Source organism: Chaetura pelagica, unplaced genomic scaffold, assembly GCF_000747805.2.
Source record: "Chaetura pelagica isolate M959 unplaced genomic scaffold, ChaPel_1.0 scaffold330, whole genome shotgun sequence".
NCBI lineage: Eukaryota > Metazoa > Chordata > Aves > Apodiformes > Apodidae > Chaetura > Chaetura pelagica.
The window spans coordinates 1,252,527-1,270,220 of record NW_009951918.1 but is presented as its reverse complement, the minus strand read 5'-3'; the positions used below and the strand labels follow the sequence as shown (position 1 = coordinate 1,270,220).

Below are 17,694 nucleotides of genomic sequence, written 5' to 3'. Positions count from 1 at the left end.
CTCTGTAGGGTGTGAAGGGCTGTATAGCCAATTGCTAAACTTGTGTTTGTGTGATGCTATCTGAAGACTTCCACAGAGTGGAAGTAAGTCAGTAATTTGAATCAGGTTATCAATGTGTCTTAAAGGAAAGGCAGTAGTTGCTCTACAGGATACAAAAGAACCTTCCTTCAGCTGGAGAATTTCAAGAAACACAGGAAAAGGGAAGGAAGTGTTGAAATGGTTACTCCTGTTGTAATGGAAAAATATAGAGTAAATCTTTCGATTGTCTTAAGTATCTCCTTATTGCCTTTTTTCAGTTTTTTTTATTCTGTTATGGGTAAGAGACTACAGTCTCTTTTCCACCCATCCTTGGGGTGACCTGTGTGTACATGTGAGTGGGATAGTTGGAAGACTTTCGCAGTTTGCAAAATGAGACTTGCAAACAAGGTGCAATGCTTTGTAGAAAACAAAGTCTGCTTGAAATACGACAGAAGTGGTTTTGGTGTCTGTTGCCAGGAATGACTGATTTAAAGGGCTAGCAATACCTTAAGAAGTTTTACTAAGCAAAATTGTGATAAAACATTTGGTAAAAGCAAGTTAAGTTTTGCATAACCATTTTGGATTTTGTTAATGTAGCTGAGCAGTTAACAAACATGTTAACTCTACCACTTTACAATGAGCACTCTGTAGTAATTTAGTCGGTGTGATAGATAAGTGCCATATGGCATCCTATGATTCTATCTGAAAGATTTTTAACTAACTTTAAGGAATTATTGGTCCAAATAATTTTAAAAAATTTCAGTGCTGGATCAGATTTCTTTAAGTTTTAATCAAAAAGATAGTTCAGTGTCTGTTTCAGCTAGACAAAAATAATGCCTTTGAATCAGTTGAAAAGCTCCTGCACTATTCAGCTTTTGACACCACTTCTAAAATGTAGAAATGATAGACTATTCACTGCTGAAACATGATGAGTTGAGTGCAAAGGCACATGTGGTGAAAGCAATATGTTCCATGGTGCTTGTAATACATTGGGCTATTAAGTTTGAGAGCAGAGGTTTAGGTTTGGGAAATAGATTCTCAAAGAACAGATAGGAGAATGGTGAAGATCAGTTTGCTACAACTAACAGGTGCAAGAAACACTATTGGAGGATTTGGTGTAACCTTTGCACTCTGGCATGGCTACTCCAGTTAATGTTTCAGTGCCTTTATTGTCATTGTACATATAACTGGAGATGTATTGTCTCCCTTGAAAAAGGGCAATCCAGTCTGTTCCGTAATTACAGCTCTGTGAAGTATCAGATTTTGTAGTATGGGAGACAAAAAGCTTTTTTGCTCCTTCTCAGAATAAGTTTATAGTTGTCACATTTTTCCTTCACCAGCGTGTCTGGCACTTCAGAGTATAGCTCAGACTTCCTTTTGTTAATGGAAGACAAAGAGTTTTATTTTCATAATTAATTTTGCTATTTAATACATGACTTAGACCTAAATCCCCTTCAGGATTTGGTTTAGAAAGTTAGGTTTCGGTTAACTGAAACTTGAGCAGCCTTCTCAAAAAATTCCATGCCTAAGAAACATTAATTAAAAAAAATTTAAAAGTTAGGCCAGCTTTGTGAATACTCCATACAATACAACACAATTGACCAGAAGGCCTGAGAAAACAGTCAAATGCCATTTTGCATCTCTTAAAGCAAACCAGAAAAGTGTGGTAAGTTAGAACTGCTGCCAAGGATGGGCTGGGCAGTGGTGGGTTTGGTAGGCTTTCCTCACTAGTTGCTTCAGAAAAAGATGGAAACAATACCAGTACCTGAAATGGAAGTATTATTCCCTTTTGGGTAACAGGTACAGAGATCTAAAGCAATTATGTTGCTCCCAAGCTTCTCAACAGCTGAAAAAAAAACACATGAGGTTTGTTGAGCAAGTTGCAAGTAACTTTCTTACAGGACTATTCCTGAAGCACCTTTGCTAGCAACCACATCCCACTGTGAGTAAATTAAGCATTCGCAGGCTCTGTATGCCTCAGCTAAGTAGAATTGTTGACTAAATTGCCATTAGCATGAATATAAATAAATCTTGTTTGGTATTTTACATATTGCATTTAAATTATTTTTACTGTTGCAAGTGTGGAAGAAAGGCTTGTCTCTCTCAGGATCTTCTCCATAAAGGCAAACAATGAGGAGTTTGTTCAGCTTCTGCGTGCAGAAGAAATACATTTAGGCATTCTTTGTATAAGCGTGGGGAATAAGGGGCTGCTAGCTTTCTTGTTGTTCAGCCTGTTTCTTAATTGCACAGTACAAGTTAACTGTGAAAACACCGTGTGAAAAATACCTGGTGGAACTATGAGGAAGTGGCCTGTGCTGTACTGCATTCCCATACCAGATGCTTTTGAAATTTTGTTGAAGATACAGATGCACTGTTTTTTCAAGTTGTTAGAGCATGGCAAATGACCAGTAGTAACTGAGTGACTGATAACTTTGTAAGTAGCCAAAGTTTCAGTGGCTGTTCTTTTTAAGCAAGCATGCAGCCTAAAATTGCTTTTTTGTTGTTGTTTTGTTGTGTTTGTTGTTGGGTTATTTTCTTTTATGTATTGTACTTTGTATTCTGAAACCCTATCTCTTATTTTTTTCCCCTCTGTATGTGTGTGCCTGTTCCAGTGACTTTATAACATGCAAGACATTGATGCCAGGGGGAGCTCCCCTGCTTTCCTCCGGCCTCAGAATGGGAGCGGTCACAGGTCTTCGGGGTATGTCCCAGGGAGGATTGCTCCTCTCCGCCCCCCGCCGCCCTCGCAGAGCCATGCTGCAGCTGAATTTACCTCTGCAAGACAAGAAGCCCGGACAAGACTCCCATCCTTACCAGTGTATCAGCATCGCCGCCAAGTAGAAGCCGCTAGGCATAAAAATACTCTCATTTGCTTTGCCATTTCTAGCCTTTCACTTTTTGTTGCACTGGGGATCATTTTGGGAATAGCTTCAAAATACGCTCCAGATGGTAAGTTCTTCTGCAAACAGAATCATCCTTTAAGTTATGGTCCCTGTGAACTCAGTGCAATAATTCAGCATCAGGATTAGTTTTATCTTAAATAAATCTTAAGTGCAAAAATAGGATGCTTACTGCAACTTTAAGACAGAGGGAAGCTGAGTTTGGAGGTGAAGATCAGCTCCTTTATCTGTTACCAATGTAATTTTTATGTGTTTTTACTGTGAATTATTTTATTACCTTACATGAAGCAAAAAGGCGTAGCAGTAAATGGGGACTACTGTTGAGGGGGAAAGAAGTACTAGTGTTATGTAAGAGTGATTTTTTTTTTGTGTTCAGAAGTAGCTATCTGATATGTTCACAAATTGCAGACAAAACAAAATCCCTTCTGTTTAAGCAGTAGTTAAGGAAGGTAGTAAAAGTCCTAGAGTAAAACCATTTTAAAATCTGCCCGAATTTACACCAACAGTGTGTATTTGCTTTGTTTCTGCACAAATTAGACAGTGACCTTTTTGATCTAGTAGCCTTGATTTTTTTATATATTTTTTTCGGCTCCTCTGAGAAAAGTGGCCACCTTTCATGGAATTTGGAAAACCTCAAAAATGTGTCGGTGGTTATAAAATATGAACAGGTGATGTGATTGACTGCTGATCACTAAGTATACATCCCTCTAGCTGAATACTACTAGGAGTTGCACTTGCTAAAGTTTGGTGGTGGAGTTTGGAGCATGGGTTATTTTGTTGTGTTGTTTTTTTATAAAGGTAGAAGTTGGGTTTCTAAAAACTACACAGGGTTTTGAAGTGAAACTGTTAACTGGTGTAACCCAACAGACTTAGACTCACAGAATCACAGAATGGTTTGGGTTGGAAGGGGCCTTAAAGTTCATCTACATCTAACCCTCTGCCGTGGGCACCACCCACAAGACTAGGTTGCTCCAAGCCCCATCCAACTTGCCCTTCAATACTTCCAGGGATCTGGCATCCACAGCTTCTCTGGTCAACCTGGGCCAATGCCTCACCACCTTCAGAGCAAAGAATTTCTTCCTAATGTCTGACATAAATCTTTCAGCTTGGAACCATTACCCCTTGTCTTTTCACTACATGGCCTTGTAAAAAATCCTTCCCTAGCTTTCTTGTAGTCCCTTCAGGTACTGGAAGGCGCTCTGAGGTCACCCCCGAGCCTTCTCCAGGCTCAGCAACCCCAACTCTCAGCCTGTCTCCATAGCAGAGGTGCTTCAGCCCTCTGAGCATGTTTGTGGTCTCCTCTGGACTCCCCCTAACAGTTCCATGTCCTCCTTAACTGGACACAGAAAGTATCTATACTGTTGTTGGGTTTTTATTCTTGTTTTATTTGGTCTTTTAAAATTAGGCCATAAAAACTGAAAAAAAACCTCCTAATGAACCAACTAGAAGGGAACTTAATGACAAAGGTGTAGAGGTGGGGGAATGAGAGAGAAAGGCTCAATGAACATGAAAACTGCTGGCTGCCAGTGGTGGATTGAGTGAGCCCAGACTGGTGGATGGGCCTCCTGGCCTATGGTGGACCTGGAGGCTGGTCTGGTGGTGTGATGCTGGCTGGATGCTCCTGTGCAGGGGTTGATGAGGAGTCTTGCAGGGGACTCCTGGCACTGTACTGTGGTGTCAGAGGAACTGTGCTGGAGGTGGGTCCACCTTCATATGTCTTTGGGTGGGTATACCTCAATAGGTTGGGTTTTTTTCCTCTTCTTCTGTATTGACTTCCATGGTCTTCTCTTGGTCTTGAGGTGGGTCACCTCCATAGGCTCAACCCCATCAACCACATGACCCAGCTTCATCTTCCTTCATGGGCCCTTCTGCCATCTCTCCTCTCCCTTAATCACACTTTGGTTGCCACCCATCTTGACGCTGACTTTTGTCACTGGACATCTTGGCATCCAGGTGCCTTAAAGTATAAAAAGTCCTTCCTCAGCTTCTTGCAGGGCCCCTTCAGGTGCTAGAAGTCCACTGTAAAGTCTCCCCAGAGCCTTCTGTTATCCAGAAGAATTTATTTAAATTCTCCAGTTTTACAGATGCATCAGGTTTTAAAACCCAGTAGAGTTGTTTTAAGGTATGCCATAACAAAAAGCAAATTTGACTTTATAACTGAGTAGATTCACTCAGGAAAAAAAAAAAAAAAAAAAAAGTTAAAATTTCAGAACAGAAAAGTAGACAAAAAAATCCTCCAAAACACAACAAGTCAAAAATTAAGCTACAGGAGATGGAGCTGAGAGGCCACACTGGTTTCCTAATACTGGTTTAGGTGCTTTGTTCCACTTTAATCTATTCCTGCAAACTAGCAGGAATCTCTGAAGACAAACTCTCCTTTTATAGCTTCATGTCATGCCAACATATCAATACCAAGAGTTGGGAACTTTTTTCCAGTATCTCAGGATAAGCCGCTCCTTGAGGCCGTTTCATTAGTCAGCTCTTTAGGGGATGAAGGATCATGAACCAAAAAGGTCATGAACCAAGATCAAACGGCTCAGTTTTGTATTTTTATGACCCCCTCAGATGTTTTGCCAGAATTGCAGTTCCTTTGCAGAAGGTGCTTTATGCAAAACATTCACATGGAATTAGAAGGCAGAATGAGTGCCTATTAATAAAAAATAAATTGCTTTGTTTATGAGGTGCCTGGCTCCCCAGCCCTTGAATGAAAACACAGAATATGCCATCTATATTTATGTGCTCCTCTGGGCTTCTGCCATCATCCCATTTTCAGTAATAAAACAAGCAGTTCTATAAATGCTGCGTCAGGTATCAATCTTGATAAACAGGGGCTTTTACTAATCTGAAAAATAATTTTGTATACTTCATTCTTCTTCTACCAATGGTTCCTCAATGGCTTTTGGCATAATAGCTTAGAAGATTTGGATACCAAAGTCGATGCAACACAGGCTGAACAAATAGGATAAAAATTTGAAAATTTCAGAGGACAGTAGAAAATGAATGCATACATTTAGGAAGAGCACTCTTTGTGGTGGCTTGCCAAGGTCTCTTCTAGTTGCACAGTTCTAACAATTATAAAGCAAAACAAAAACCTATGTAACTAGAAAGTTTTTGCTGTCTTGTGATTCAGATCACTGGTAAAAGAGGTGCATATGTGCAGTAAGTACTTTGTTCAGAGCCAAGGTCAAGGGAAGGCTGAAGGCTGACTTAGCCAGTTGACTCAGAGAAGGCCTCAGGAGAGGGGAAGAAAACTTTTCTGCTTTGGTACCAAGACTAACTTTTTAGTTAATGAAAAAATATAGATTTTTATGACAGTTTTAGTAGAAGTGGGACGTTACCGTGTGTGGTAGGATACATAAAATAATACTCTCATTAGGTTTTAAAAGCTGATAATGTGAAAGAGATGTTTGGTGGGTTTTTTGAAGTGTTTTTTGAATGGTTTTGCTTCATCCACAGTAGCTTATTCCAGACTCACTGAGTTGTGTGGATTTTTTGCACTGAGTGAATGGCTAAGGGCTAAGGAGTAACCCAAAGTCATTACTGCTTTTTTTAATGGCCCACTGGTTGTCCATGGAAGTCCAGGCCAATTTTCAGCATTAATTGTTGCATTGTCTTTTTGAAGTTTCCCTGCATTATCCTTTAAAAAAAATAAAATCCCCAAACAAACATACACCCATAGAATCGAGGCCCTGACAGGAGAGAAACTCCTTCAGGCACCAAGGAAAGGCTGGATCAAATGTCAGTGTTGTTGCAGCAGCTCCCCAGAAGTTTCCCAACAAGTTGAAATGTTAATAGACTCAGATTCTACCTAGCACATGCAGCCAATGGCATCAGTTCTGGCTAGAAGTGTTCTTCTTTAGGGTTAGTTGAAAATCCATCTTGTCAGTACTTTTAATAGCTGTTCACAAGATGTTGGAGGGGATGTGAGACTTCGTAGTAATTGCATGTAAATCCTATACCTCTGGCATACCTTCCCCAAAGGTAAAATGATACTTGTTCGTTTTTCTTTTTCTGCCTATCAGCTGTTTTCTTGTTTCCTCCTTGCTTTTTTATCATCCTGTCATAATCTTTTTTTCTGAGGAATCCTGAATCCTAGAGATCAGGGGGAGTACTGGAAATGCAGTTTCCTTCCCTGTTTCCAGGGGCTTGTGCTGCAAGGTCAGGATGACAAGCTGGGGAGGTTTTCAGGGAAAAGTTCTGCTTGGCCTTTGGAGCTCTTGGCTGGAGCTTGTCCAGGGTAAACAGGATCCTCAGAAAATTTTAGCTGCCAAACTCTGATAAACTTCTGCTGAGCATAATATAACACTGATAACTTTTTCCCCTGAGGACTTAAAAATGCCGGACTTGGTGGCTATGCAGGCAGAAAGCAACTGTTTCACTACATCTTGAGAACTGTTTCCTGCCTCTTCTGCCAAATTTCATAGCCTTGCTCCAGCACATGGAAAGTTATAGATTTATTATTTTTTTTTGCCATAGTGGTGAGGGGTTTTGTGGCTTTTTGTGTGTTTGTTTTTCTTTTTTCCACCATCTGCAAAAATATCACTTAATCTCCCCCCAACTCTGTCAGAAGCTACTAAACTTGAAGGAGAGCTGACCCAATTTCCCATAAATACTCTGAGGCAGAGACTTGACTTGAAACATTTTCAACATGAGTGGTTAAATCTGGCAAGGCCATAACTACTTAACGTTTTCTGGTCTATGCTTCTATTTTCATTTAACCTTAACTGTAGAGTCAATGACTGTGGTCTGTAAAAGCTAATCAGTAATTTTGAAGGCAACATATGTTAAAGTACTAAATATTTGGTGTTTTCCTACACCGTACTGCAACTGCTAAGGGAGAATTTTGAATAACTTTTTGCTGTCCTCATCTGATCTGCTTGCCAAAAACTTGGTATGCTGTGCTTCAGAAGCATGCTTGCATTACCTGATTGCCTATTTCTGATGATGATGGCTTCCTTGCTGGATTGTAATGTACTGTAGATTTATTTTTTTTCTTTCCAGTTATTATGCTATACTTATTCTTTCTGAGAGGGAAAAAAAAATGCAGTTATTGGATGACTAGATCTTCTTTTTCATGAATCATGCAAAACAGAAATAATTGGATTGCTGACTCATGGTTTCCTCCCATTGCCCTTTGCTACCAGCCAGGAAATGCATGTTTCTTCACAATGCTTGTGTGTATGGTGTCTGGGGAAAGGGGCTTAGCGACTCTGCCTGAGTCAGGCAGTAGACTTGCATTTATCCAGGGAGTGCTTAGCAGTCTTCCCCATCAAAATGCTTCTTGCTTTTTGGCTTTTCCTTGTGTTGAATTTACTTTTCTAAATGTTGTCTTCCTAGGATCCTCCCTCAGGATTTTATCTTGCTTTTATTTTTATATTAGTACTTTGCCTTTTGCCATTATGCAGTTCTGGAAATTTTTCCCCACTGGTAGTCAAATCTTGGTTTATGTGGATTTCCTGAGTTGGAAAGGATTTGAAATGTGAAGAGTAAAACCAAAGTAAAAAATTTCTGTCAGCAAAACTAAGGCTGGCTTGTGTTAAACTTGTGCCTAGGTTTTGCTTTCTTTAGATTTTGCAAGCATGGGCTATTGCTAATAGCCTTTTGCCCTTAAAAGTTGCATGGCAGATGCGTGGGTGTTTTTCTCCAGAAGGTAAGTTGTGAAAAGGCTATTATGGCTGTTATTCTCAGCTAGGCTGCTAAGTTGTTTTTTTTGGCATCTTTTTTGTTTATCATTTGCTTTGGAAAAATATTTTCAGTCTAGCTTTCCTTTTGGTAAGAAGATCTAAGGAATATACTTCCTGTATCTGTTGTATGTCTGTGCTGCTGTGCTGCTCAGCTGTTTAATACGCTAAAGATGTGTGTGTTGCAAATAGTACATTACTATAACTTCTTCAGAAATCACAAAGCCTTGTCACTTCTTGTTGCTGCTTCTCCTTTTGTGGCCTTGTAGTATGGTGTTATTGCCTGTGTAGTGCCAGACCTCCAGCAGGGTTTCAGCAAGGACTGCATGTGTGTCTGCGCTCGCGTGCATTGTAGCCTGATATTTAATCTGACTTCTTATGGAGCACAAACTAGGAGTTCAGACTCAATTGTCATGTCTCCCAGGAAACTGCTCTAACCAGTAATGTCTTATACTAAATACACTAAGGATGTCTTGTCCCTCTTTATCCCTTACCTGCAAACGTACACTGAAATAAGTGACTTGGATGCTTAAAAGCAAAAAGGTGTCAGCTTTTCTCACACATGGAGAGATATCAAAGGAGATGAAATATTTAGATGCTTTTCAGACTTGTTAGTTGGACTAGGTAGCTGGCCTAGGATGTCCAGTGCTCAGTGTGACTAGTGTGGACCTGACTGCTGCCCGCTTACCTCCTCTCACCTACTACAGGTGATGCAGATTGTTTAAAAATCGGATGGGGTTCAAAAGATCCTATTGTCAAAAGTGTATGTTGACAGTTCCATCTGTGGTCATTGGTAGTATAAGAATGCCTCCCTAGCCTCAAGGGTTCAGCCACCTTTCAGGTATCCTTTTGGCTGCTTGAAATCAAACAGTAGCATGCATGACTGCAGTATCATAACCACAGAAGTGGGTGGGAATCCTTTGTGGGTGACTGACTGCCTTGCTTGTGTTCATCCTAGTGCTGCCTCGATTGATGTGATCACATTTGTGTTTTACAAGCTGACCTTCACATTATATTACAGAGAATTGTCCTGATCAGAATCCTCGTCTTAAAAACTGGAGCCCTGGAAAAGATCCTGAAAAGAGAATTGTTATCAAAAAAGGGGATTTGTTTCGTCTGAACTCAGATGCTACAGTACACTCCATAGTTATACAGGATGGAGGTATGAAGCGGCAAGATGAGCATCATGCTTTAGTTTATTCTATAGTTTTTACTTCTGTGATTACATGAAAAATTTACATGAAAAATGTGTTATAATTTAATAATGTAGCTTATTGACCAGTTCTGCTGCTTTTACTTTTTGGCCTGATACAAGGTCGTTAAGAGCATTAAAAAGATTAATGAATCTGGTAGAGTCTTTCCAGTGGAGCATTGATGTGATTTTCTATAGGCTGTAGTGAAACCAGACTTGTGTAGTAGCCTTCCTTGTATGAGGTCTGATTGTATTTTGATGTTAACTCTGATGTTAGTAATTCTGCCAAAATGTGAGAAAACATTAGGAATAAACCAAGAAATTTCCTAGAAAGATAAATCACAATTGGTAGGAGTTACTTTCTTAGACATTCTTAAACATATGTAAGAGTGTAACAGCTCAATTCATGGGTGTGGAAAATAAGTCTAAATTTTTTCTGTTGTTCTTACTGTAGAACTTGGTTCTTTGAGTCTACCTGAATTTTGCTTTGACCTACAGAAATATTTTTTCCTTTAGGTTTACTTGTTTTTGGTGATGATAAAGAAGGTTCTAAAAATATTACCTTGAGAACTCGATTTATCCTGATAAAGGATGGTGGAATGCTTCATGTTGGAGCAGAGAAATGCCGCTATAAATCCAAAGCAACTATTATTTTGTATGGGAAGTCAAATGAAGGTGCTGATGTGCCAGAATTTGGCAAAAAATTTATTGGTGTGGGCCCTGAAGGAACACTGGAGTTGCATGGGCACCAGAAGTTATCATGGACTCTCCTATCAAAGACTATTAATTTCTCAGGACTGGCCTATTACACATTTAAAAAGAATTTTTCCCGAGGACTAAATGTAAGAGTGATTGATCAGGATACAGCAGAAATTTTGGAAGCACTGAAGTTTGATACTCATGAATTTGCAGAAGATAGCTTGAAGCTCCAGAACTTACTGAAAAGTGGAAGTCTTGGTCGCATTGTTGCTATTGCTGTAGGAGATTCAGCTGCTAAAAATCTATTGGAGGAAACCAGAGTGACTATTCAAAATCTTCTGGGAAGTAAGTTTGTCAGAGGATTGAGTTACAGGTAAATAACTGATTTTCCCTTTTGTGCTGAGTAAAGATTAGATACAGATTCCAATGCCTTGTACGTAGTGCTGCAGTAGTAGTAGTCAATGGGCAGTATTACAGATACTAATAGCTACAGGTATCTGTGTGATAGACTTTATTACTTAGTCATTCCTCGCTTCCACTGTTCTTTACAGAAATTGAAACTTGAGTGCAGCAAGGAATTCTTTCTCTCTCAAACACACATATAGATAACACTAGGTGAAGCTTTTAATGCATGTGACTTGATGTTTGGAGGAGCAAGGAACACCAAGCTAGAAGCTTAATACAAGGAAGGGATGCTAATCCTCTATATGGAACAGTGTCTTATCCATACCTGTGCACTATTGAAATTAACGTACATCACCACTCCACTAATTCTGCAAGGGAACCAATATGTAAAATTATTTTGTTATTGAAGTGTACTTGTAAGGTGTTTCTGTATCTTGTGACCATTCTTTTGAATTTATCACATTTGGATAATGAGACAGTAGAAGAGGTATAAGAGGAATTATTATAAAAGCAGGAAACTTAAACTGCTGTGCTGTTCATTTAGTTGTTGCAAGTGACTTTTTGCAGTGCATCTTGGCGTAGTGCTGCACAGGGTTAGCAATACAAGTGAAAGGAGGACCAAGTCTCCTAACTTATTGTCAGTGTGTTCTTCAGCTCCATGAAGATGGTGTTGTATAACTTGTTTTTATTTTCCTCAAAATAGGCCAGTTAGTTTTTCATTTCCATTCTTACCCCTCAGTATCCCCCAGCATGTGAGTTCCAGTTAATGTCCTCCCTCTGCTCTGGCAGCACCAGGCTGGGGTGTCAGTAAGGATGGCATGTTCTGACCTTGGTTCCCATCAGGAGCACCCATGTGTTGGTAGCTGTGTGAGTGTGTGGTCATGGGATGGAAGGTGCTTGCAGCATGGCCTCTTGAAGCAGTTGGGTCAGAGGTCCTTAGACCTGTTTGTCATGTGATAAGTACCCCCTGGGGAGAAGAGGGAAGCTGGCTGGCCATTGTTAGGTCTCTGTGCAGCCAGTCCTCACCTGGCTCAGAGACGTGGGTTTCTGGTGTTCATCTCTGCCTGTGACCTCCACCCTGAGTTGTCTGAAATGAGGAATTTCTTCAGGATGAAGGTGGGAAGAAGCAGCCTTTCTTCATTCTCTGCCAAACTGATTATTGTCTGTTTTCATTAGTTGGTAGACGCTCTGTAAGCACATAAAATTGTCTAGTTCTGCTGTGGAAGACAGGTGAGAAGCTCTCACCAGGTGCTCACTGATGAAAAGCAGGGTCATTTTGTAAAACCTGTAAAGCCAATGAAGGAGATTCTGGCATGGGGATCAATACTGCGTTATGTCCCTCTTCCCTTTTGCCTCTTCCTGCAAAACAGCATGCATTAAAGGATCTTGATTAAATGTTGGTATGTGAAACTTTCAGCTTGTTTGCTGCTGCTACTGAAAAGCTGACTGAGTATATACTATTCCTGTAAACAGGTTTACACTAAACATCTTAATTGGGCCTTTTATTCCAAATTGGTAAGAACATCATGAGGAGGACTGAAAAAAGACAGATGGATTGAAGGTGGAATTAATATCTGCCTTTGAATCAACCATTAGCAACAGACAGCAGTTCAACTAGCTGACACTGTTTTGATTTGGGGTGAATGATTCAACTTTAATGATGCAAAATTATTTGGCTTTTTTGGTAGATGATCTCAACTGCTTCATCTGCACACATAATTATGGCATTACAGAGCAATAAAGGACAGCAAAATAGCCTTGTTTTTTGAACTTGGTAGCAGCTTTCTGTGGCATGCAGTTTGTTTTTAATTTCCAAAACCTTGGATGCCTTGAGCAGAGCTGTAGGAAGAGGAAGTACATCCAGTACAGTTTCCTTCTCTACCCTGGTGCTCAGCCAAGTAGGTGTCCAGCTGAGGGAAAAGCCAGTGAGGGAGAAAAGCAAAAATCCTTGGTCTCAGCCTTAGAAATGTTGGTAATCCCTTGTGCAAAGCTTGTGTACTGGAACCCAGCTCCTTTCTGGGTCTGAACTGTATCTGTCCCTTCTGGCCATAATCTCCTGGGATTCCTGGCTGCCACTCTGGGCCACCACTTGCTGTGGTGCCATGACGTTACTGGGCTGCAGCAGGAACGTCAGCACTGGCTTCTGGTTTTCCTGTGCCTCAGTAAGTCTGTTTGGGAGTAGGATCGTACATTGTTTCTGTCACTCATCTTGTGCAAGTTTTTTTTTTTAAAAAGTGTATCTTGTTGGATGTGTACTAAAAATGTATCTGAAAGTCTTCCCCATTAAGAGGTCTGGTATTGGTCAACTTTTATATGGGACATCCAGTTATTTTAAACCATTTTCCTTTGCAGTGAGGTCTGCCCATTTTTCTTTTGTATTCTGAAGTTGCATTTTAAAACTGATCTGGAAGAGCAGGAAAAAGGATTATTTATGAGTTCTATACTCCTTGTCTAGTCCTTTACCTGTTTATGAAGGGGCTTTTGTATGTAAACATCTACTTTTGTTTTTCACAGGCAAGCCTGGGCTTTCGTTGGTGTCATAGGAGGTGGAAATTCTTCCTGTAATGAATCAGTGAGAAACTATGAAAATCACAGCACTGGTGGGAAAGCTCTTGCTCAGAAAGAGTTTTTCACAGTGGAAGGTCAGAAGTTTGTTGTGAGAGCTTACAGCGAATGGAATGATGGTAGGAAAGCATTTTGTGAAATCCTGCAGTTGGGGAAGAAGTAAAAAAGTGCTGTCTGTGCTTTTGTTCTTCACTAGAACTGTTGTTTGCAGTTTAAGTTTCAGGGCTGCTGTAAGTTTTTTTGGGTTGTTTGTTTTTTTTTTTTTAAATTAGGTGTCCCGATTTCAGGCTTCCAGGTGGAAGCTGTAGGTGGAGTGATACTGAATCTTCTGGATGATGTTAGTAGTTGGGAGCCTGGAGACCGGATTGTGGTGGCAAGCACAGACTATTCAATGTATCAAACAGAGGAATTCACCCTCCTTCCCTGCCCAGAGTGTACCAAGCATCAAGTCAAAGTCAAAGGTAGGAGAGCAGTCACCACTTCAATATTTGTGTGAAGTATGTGTTCATGGTAGTACACGCCAGATGGTCCTTTTTAGAAGGAGCCATAAAGAACAGCGTGTTCACCTATCTGCTACATAGCTTTGTTGCTGTATACAAGAATGTGCACTTCTTGTTACAGAAATGCTCTGTGTAGTGTCAGGTCTGCCTCACAGCTTACCATACTAACATTTCTTTCTCCTTTCTTCTCAGGTTCACTGAATGCTTTAGCATTCTTCCAAAGGCATTATTATACTGGTTTTCCTTTCTTGGCTCCTTTATGTCTTTTCACTAGTTCTCTTCATATGTGCTTGAGTGGCTATTGTGGTCATTACCATTTCCTTTGCCTTTAGTGACCTTCCCATCTTTTGAAGTGTTATCACTATAATTTTTGTTTGTTACTAAAACCTCAGAAGGGGAAGAAAAAAAGAAATAGTAAGACAGTCTTTGAACCTGTCTTTTTTGTTTGTTTGTTTTATAATCTCAGTTCCCTTTTCACACCCCACTAGCAAAAATGGTTATGAAGTAAGTGGCACTTCTAAGCCTCTGGTCACACAGGATATCCCTTTGTAGTTGCAATCTGTTTTTCCTTTGGGTGTAATGCGCACAAAATGGCCTTGCGAGTTGACCATTTCCTTTTTTATTATCTGAGTCATTCTGCCTGACTTCACAAGAGGCTCTCCTGGGGCTGGCTGCCCTGCTTTGCTGGTGTCTGTGTTTTCCTTCTGACGTGCTGTGCCAGTTCCCTCCTGAGATGGAAAAAGCATATCTAAGTTCAAGTTATTATATATCCAAGAGCACCAGGGTGCATGAAGACCTGACTTAGGGCCATTGAGGATGGCACTTCCTGGGCTTTGTTATTAAGTGTCACACGTTGTATGGTGGTCGCTGAGCACAGTATTTTAAAGAGAAAGCTTAACCCGAAGGTTGCAGTACAAAGTTAAAGGTTTTTGTCACACTGAACATGCAAACTCTGTTTCATCTCCAAAAATACATGCCTATCTGGTCTATGTGTAGGTATTTAAAAGCTGTTACAGGAGATGTACTGGCCTATCTCAGGTGGTTTTGCAACCCCAATATCAAGTTTCCTTTGTCGTGGGAACAGATACTGTTTAAAAAAAATCCCCAAACCACCCTATGTACTTGTTTTACAAAGAATGTATTTTTTGTGGAATTGCAATTTTATTTTAGTTTTGTAAAGTTTTTAGCTGTTTTGTCCCCTTTGTATTAGGAAAGCTATGAAGTACTGTCTTGTTGGAGGCCTGTTTGCTCTTTCTTAGCTTGATTCATGTATGCTAGTCAAATAGAGGGAAAAACCATAGGTAAGCCTTCAAGGAGTGGAATGCAGTTCCATCTACAGAAATCTATTATATTTTAAAATCCTGAACAGCAGGTATAGAACTAATACCACTCTTTATTCTGCTTCATGTTGTGCTAATGATCAGTTTCAGCTTGTATCCTTTTGTAAGCTTTGACAGGGTAGTGACAGTTTATATTCAAGGAATCAATAGATGAAAAAAAAAGGAAGCCAAGGAGAGAAATATATTATTAAAAAATAAACACAGATACATTTTTTAGGTTTACAGGACCAGATAGTTTTCTCAATTTGTGCAGACGAGATACTTACTATTCCTTTCAAAAAACAGTGTAAAACTAGAGTATCTCTTTTCCCCCTAATTTTAGTTTGTGTCCTCAGAATAGCTATCTAGCAAACAGCAAATTTAGTTAGGAAAAGCCAATCCTTGTTTCTTTCAGAAAGGGAAATAAAATAAGGTGTATTGGTCTGGAGATGTTTTGGCCTCATTTTCAGTTCTTAGTTTTTCTTCAGAACAGGTTAAGCAGCCAATGTTTTTCTTTCCTAAAAAGTTTATCTTCATTTATGTTTTGGTAAAAGTTTTCTAAATATGTTGGATTAATTTAAACTTTGCTTTTTATACATTCTGTTCACAAACTATTGGATTGAAATAAAGATGTACTTGCAAATAAATGTGTTTGTTCAGGATTGGTTGTCTTATTAAAATGAAGAATATATAGACAGCAGTTTGTTTTGGGAGGAAGTATGGAGTAGCACGCTTGGTTCATCATCCTGCAAGGTGCTTGATTGCAGTCTGGAAAGGGGGAATTTACTTGGTGTTAGCTGGGTTAGTGTTTGACCTTAACAATTATTAGCTTTCCTTGTGCTGAGGCACACAAAAAGCAAAGGGACAACAGCATGTGAAGGTGTCAGAATGTATGGGATTTGTTGTTATAATTAGCCTGCTTGCATAAAATAAATTGGTTTTGGCTTTAATCAGTGATAACTCTCTTATTTTTTCCCCTTCAAAACTATAGAAAATCCTCAATTTCCTCATGTAGGAGAAGTTATTGATGGAGTGGACATGAGGGCAGAAGTCGGAGTTCTTACAAGGAACATCCTAATCAAGGGAGAGACAGAAGATACCTGCTATCGTGACAAGGAGTGTCAGTTCTTCAATTATGATACATTTGGTGGACATATTAAGGTCTGAAAATCATTTAAAGAAGTTTTCTGTCATGTAAAGGCATACTGTAAAGGGATACTGAGGACAAAAAGAGTAATGCAAAACTTGGAAGGATTTGAAATCTTAGATAACATGATTTTATGCAGTTCCTTTGCACAGAAATGTCTTCATTCTCAGCTTCCCTAAAATTATATTTAACTTACCAAGACTTAGTTTGTAGAATTGGAGGAAGGGATATTAATGCATTAAATGTTTTGGATGTATCCAGCATCTGTTGCAACATCTTACGGCAGGGTTTAAACTCTGCAAGTGACATCCGTGCATGTGCATCCTGTAATATTACAGAGTAAAGTTTAAGCTCCCTTTTCTCTGTCCTTCATCTTTTCCCAGCCTTTATCCCTCCCCAGATGATAAGCATTAAATCCTAGGGATCTGCCTTACCTGAAACTGGGCACTAAAGAGGCATGGAAATGAGAGAAACTGAGATGGACTGTGGTGGTTTTTTATTATTATTATTTTTTAAACTTAAAGTACTGTATTAAAATAAAGGAAATGGCTTCTAATTTCTTGTATTACCGTGAGCATAAGGAAAGCTAAGGGAAAGCAGTATTGTAGAAACTAACATTTAAACTTGTATTCACTTACGTTTTTAGATTGAAGGATTGAGCAGCATTATATCAGCTCTTCACTGATGCTGAAGAAGTCTGAAGCCTTGCATTTTAAATGCAAACGCTTTTGTGCTCATTATGTGCTGGTCACAGTTGAAATCTCTAATGTATTTGGGTGCAGATGTTAATTTTAGAGTGGAGGACATAATGGTGGGAAAGAAAATATGCCCTGTCCCTCCTGTGGGGCAACTTTAGTTTTTTGGAAAAGAAGTAGGTGAGGTCAAAGCACTCCTTTGTGTTTAAGATAATGTAATGAAAGAAGAGAATTACAAGGTATGCATCTTGCAAGCCTGACCTTGATTGCCACAATAGAGAAAATACAGCAGACCCCTCAGATGTCTGGAAGATACAACAGAAAACAAACATTTTGAATCATCAAAGTAGTTAAACTGTTCCCAGGAGGCTGTTCAGAGCAGCTGAGTGTCTGCTGCCAAACCTAGATTTTAGCACTAAAAGCATTTTCATCTTATTGTAATCTTGTGTGCACTGTAGCAAACGCTAATGGCCTCGAAGGCTTTCGTCGTCCTGGATTTTCTGCTGGTTACTGGGACAGTAGCATAAAGGAGGTTAAGTGGCAGTGAGGATGACCCTTAGTTTGTGGTTTTAC

General features: G+C 39.7%; 1 protein-coding gene across 2 annotated transcripts in view; it reads left to right on the top strand.

Annotated features, from left to right (window-relative positions):
- Positions 1-2,642: 2,642 nt before the first annotated feature.
- The window catches only part of TMEM2 (transmembrane protein 2), a 36,762-nt gene continuing 21,710 nt past the window's right edge, over positions 2,643-17,694 (top strand). Inside the window, exons 1-6 of one of the 2 annotated variants that reach the window (XM_009994911.1) lie at positions 2,643-2,967; positions 9,621-9,761; positions 10,308-10,863; positions 13,410-13,579; positions 13,733-13,921; positions 16,271-16,440. In XM_009994911.1, the coding sequence (XP_009993213.1) occupies positions 2,643-2,967; positions 9,621-9,761; positions 10,308-10,863; positions 13,410-13,579; positions 13,733-13,921; positions 16,271-16,440 (1,551 nt within the window). The remainder of the gene's footprint in view (positions 2,968-9,620; positions 9,762-10,307; positions 10,864-13,409; positions 13,580-13,732; positions 13,922-16,270; positions 16,441-17,694) is intronic. The other variant, XM_009994919.1, reaches the window with a different exon arrangement.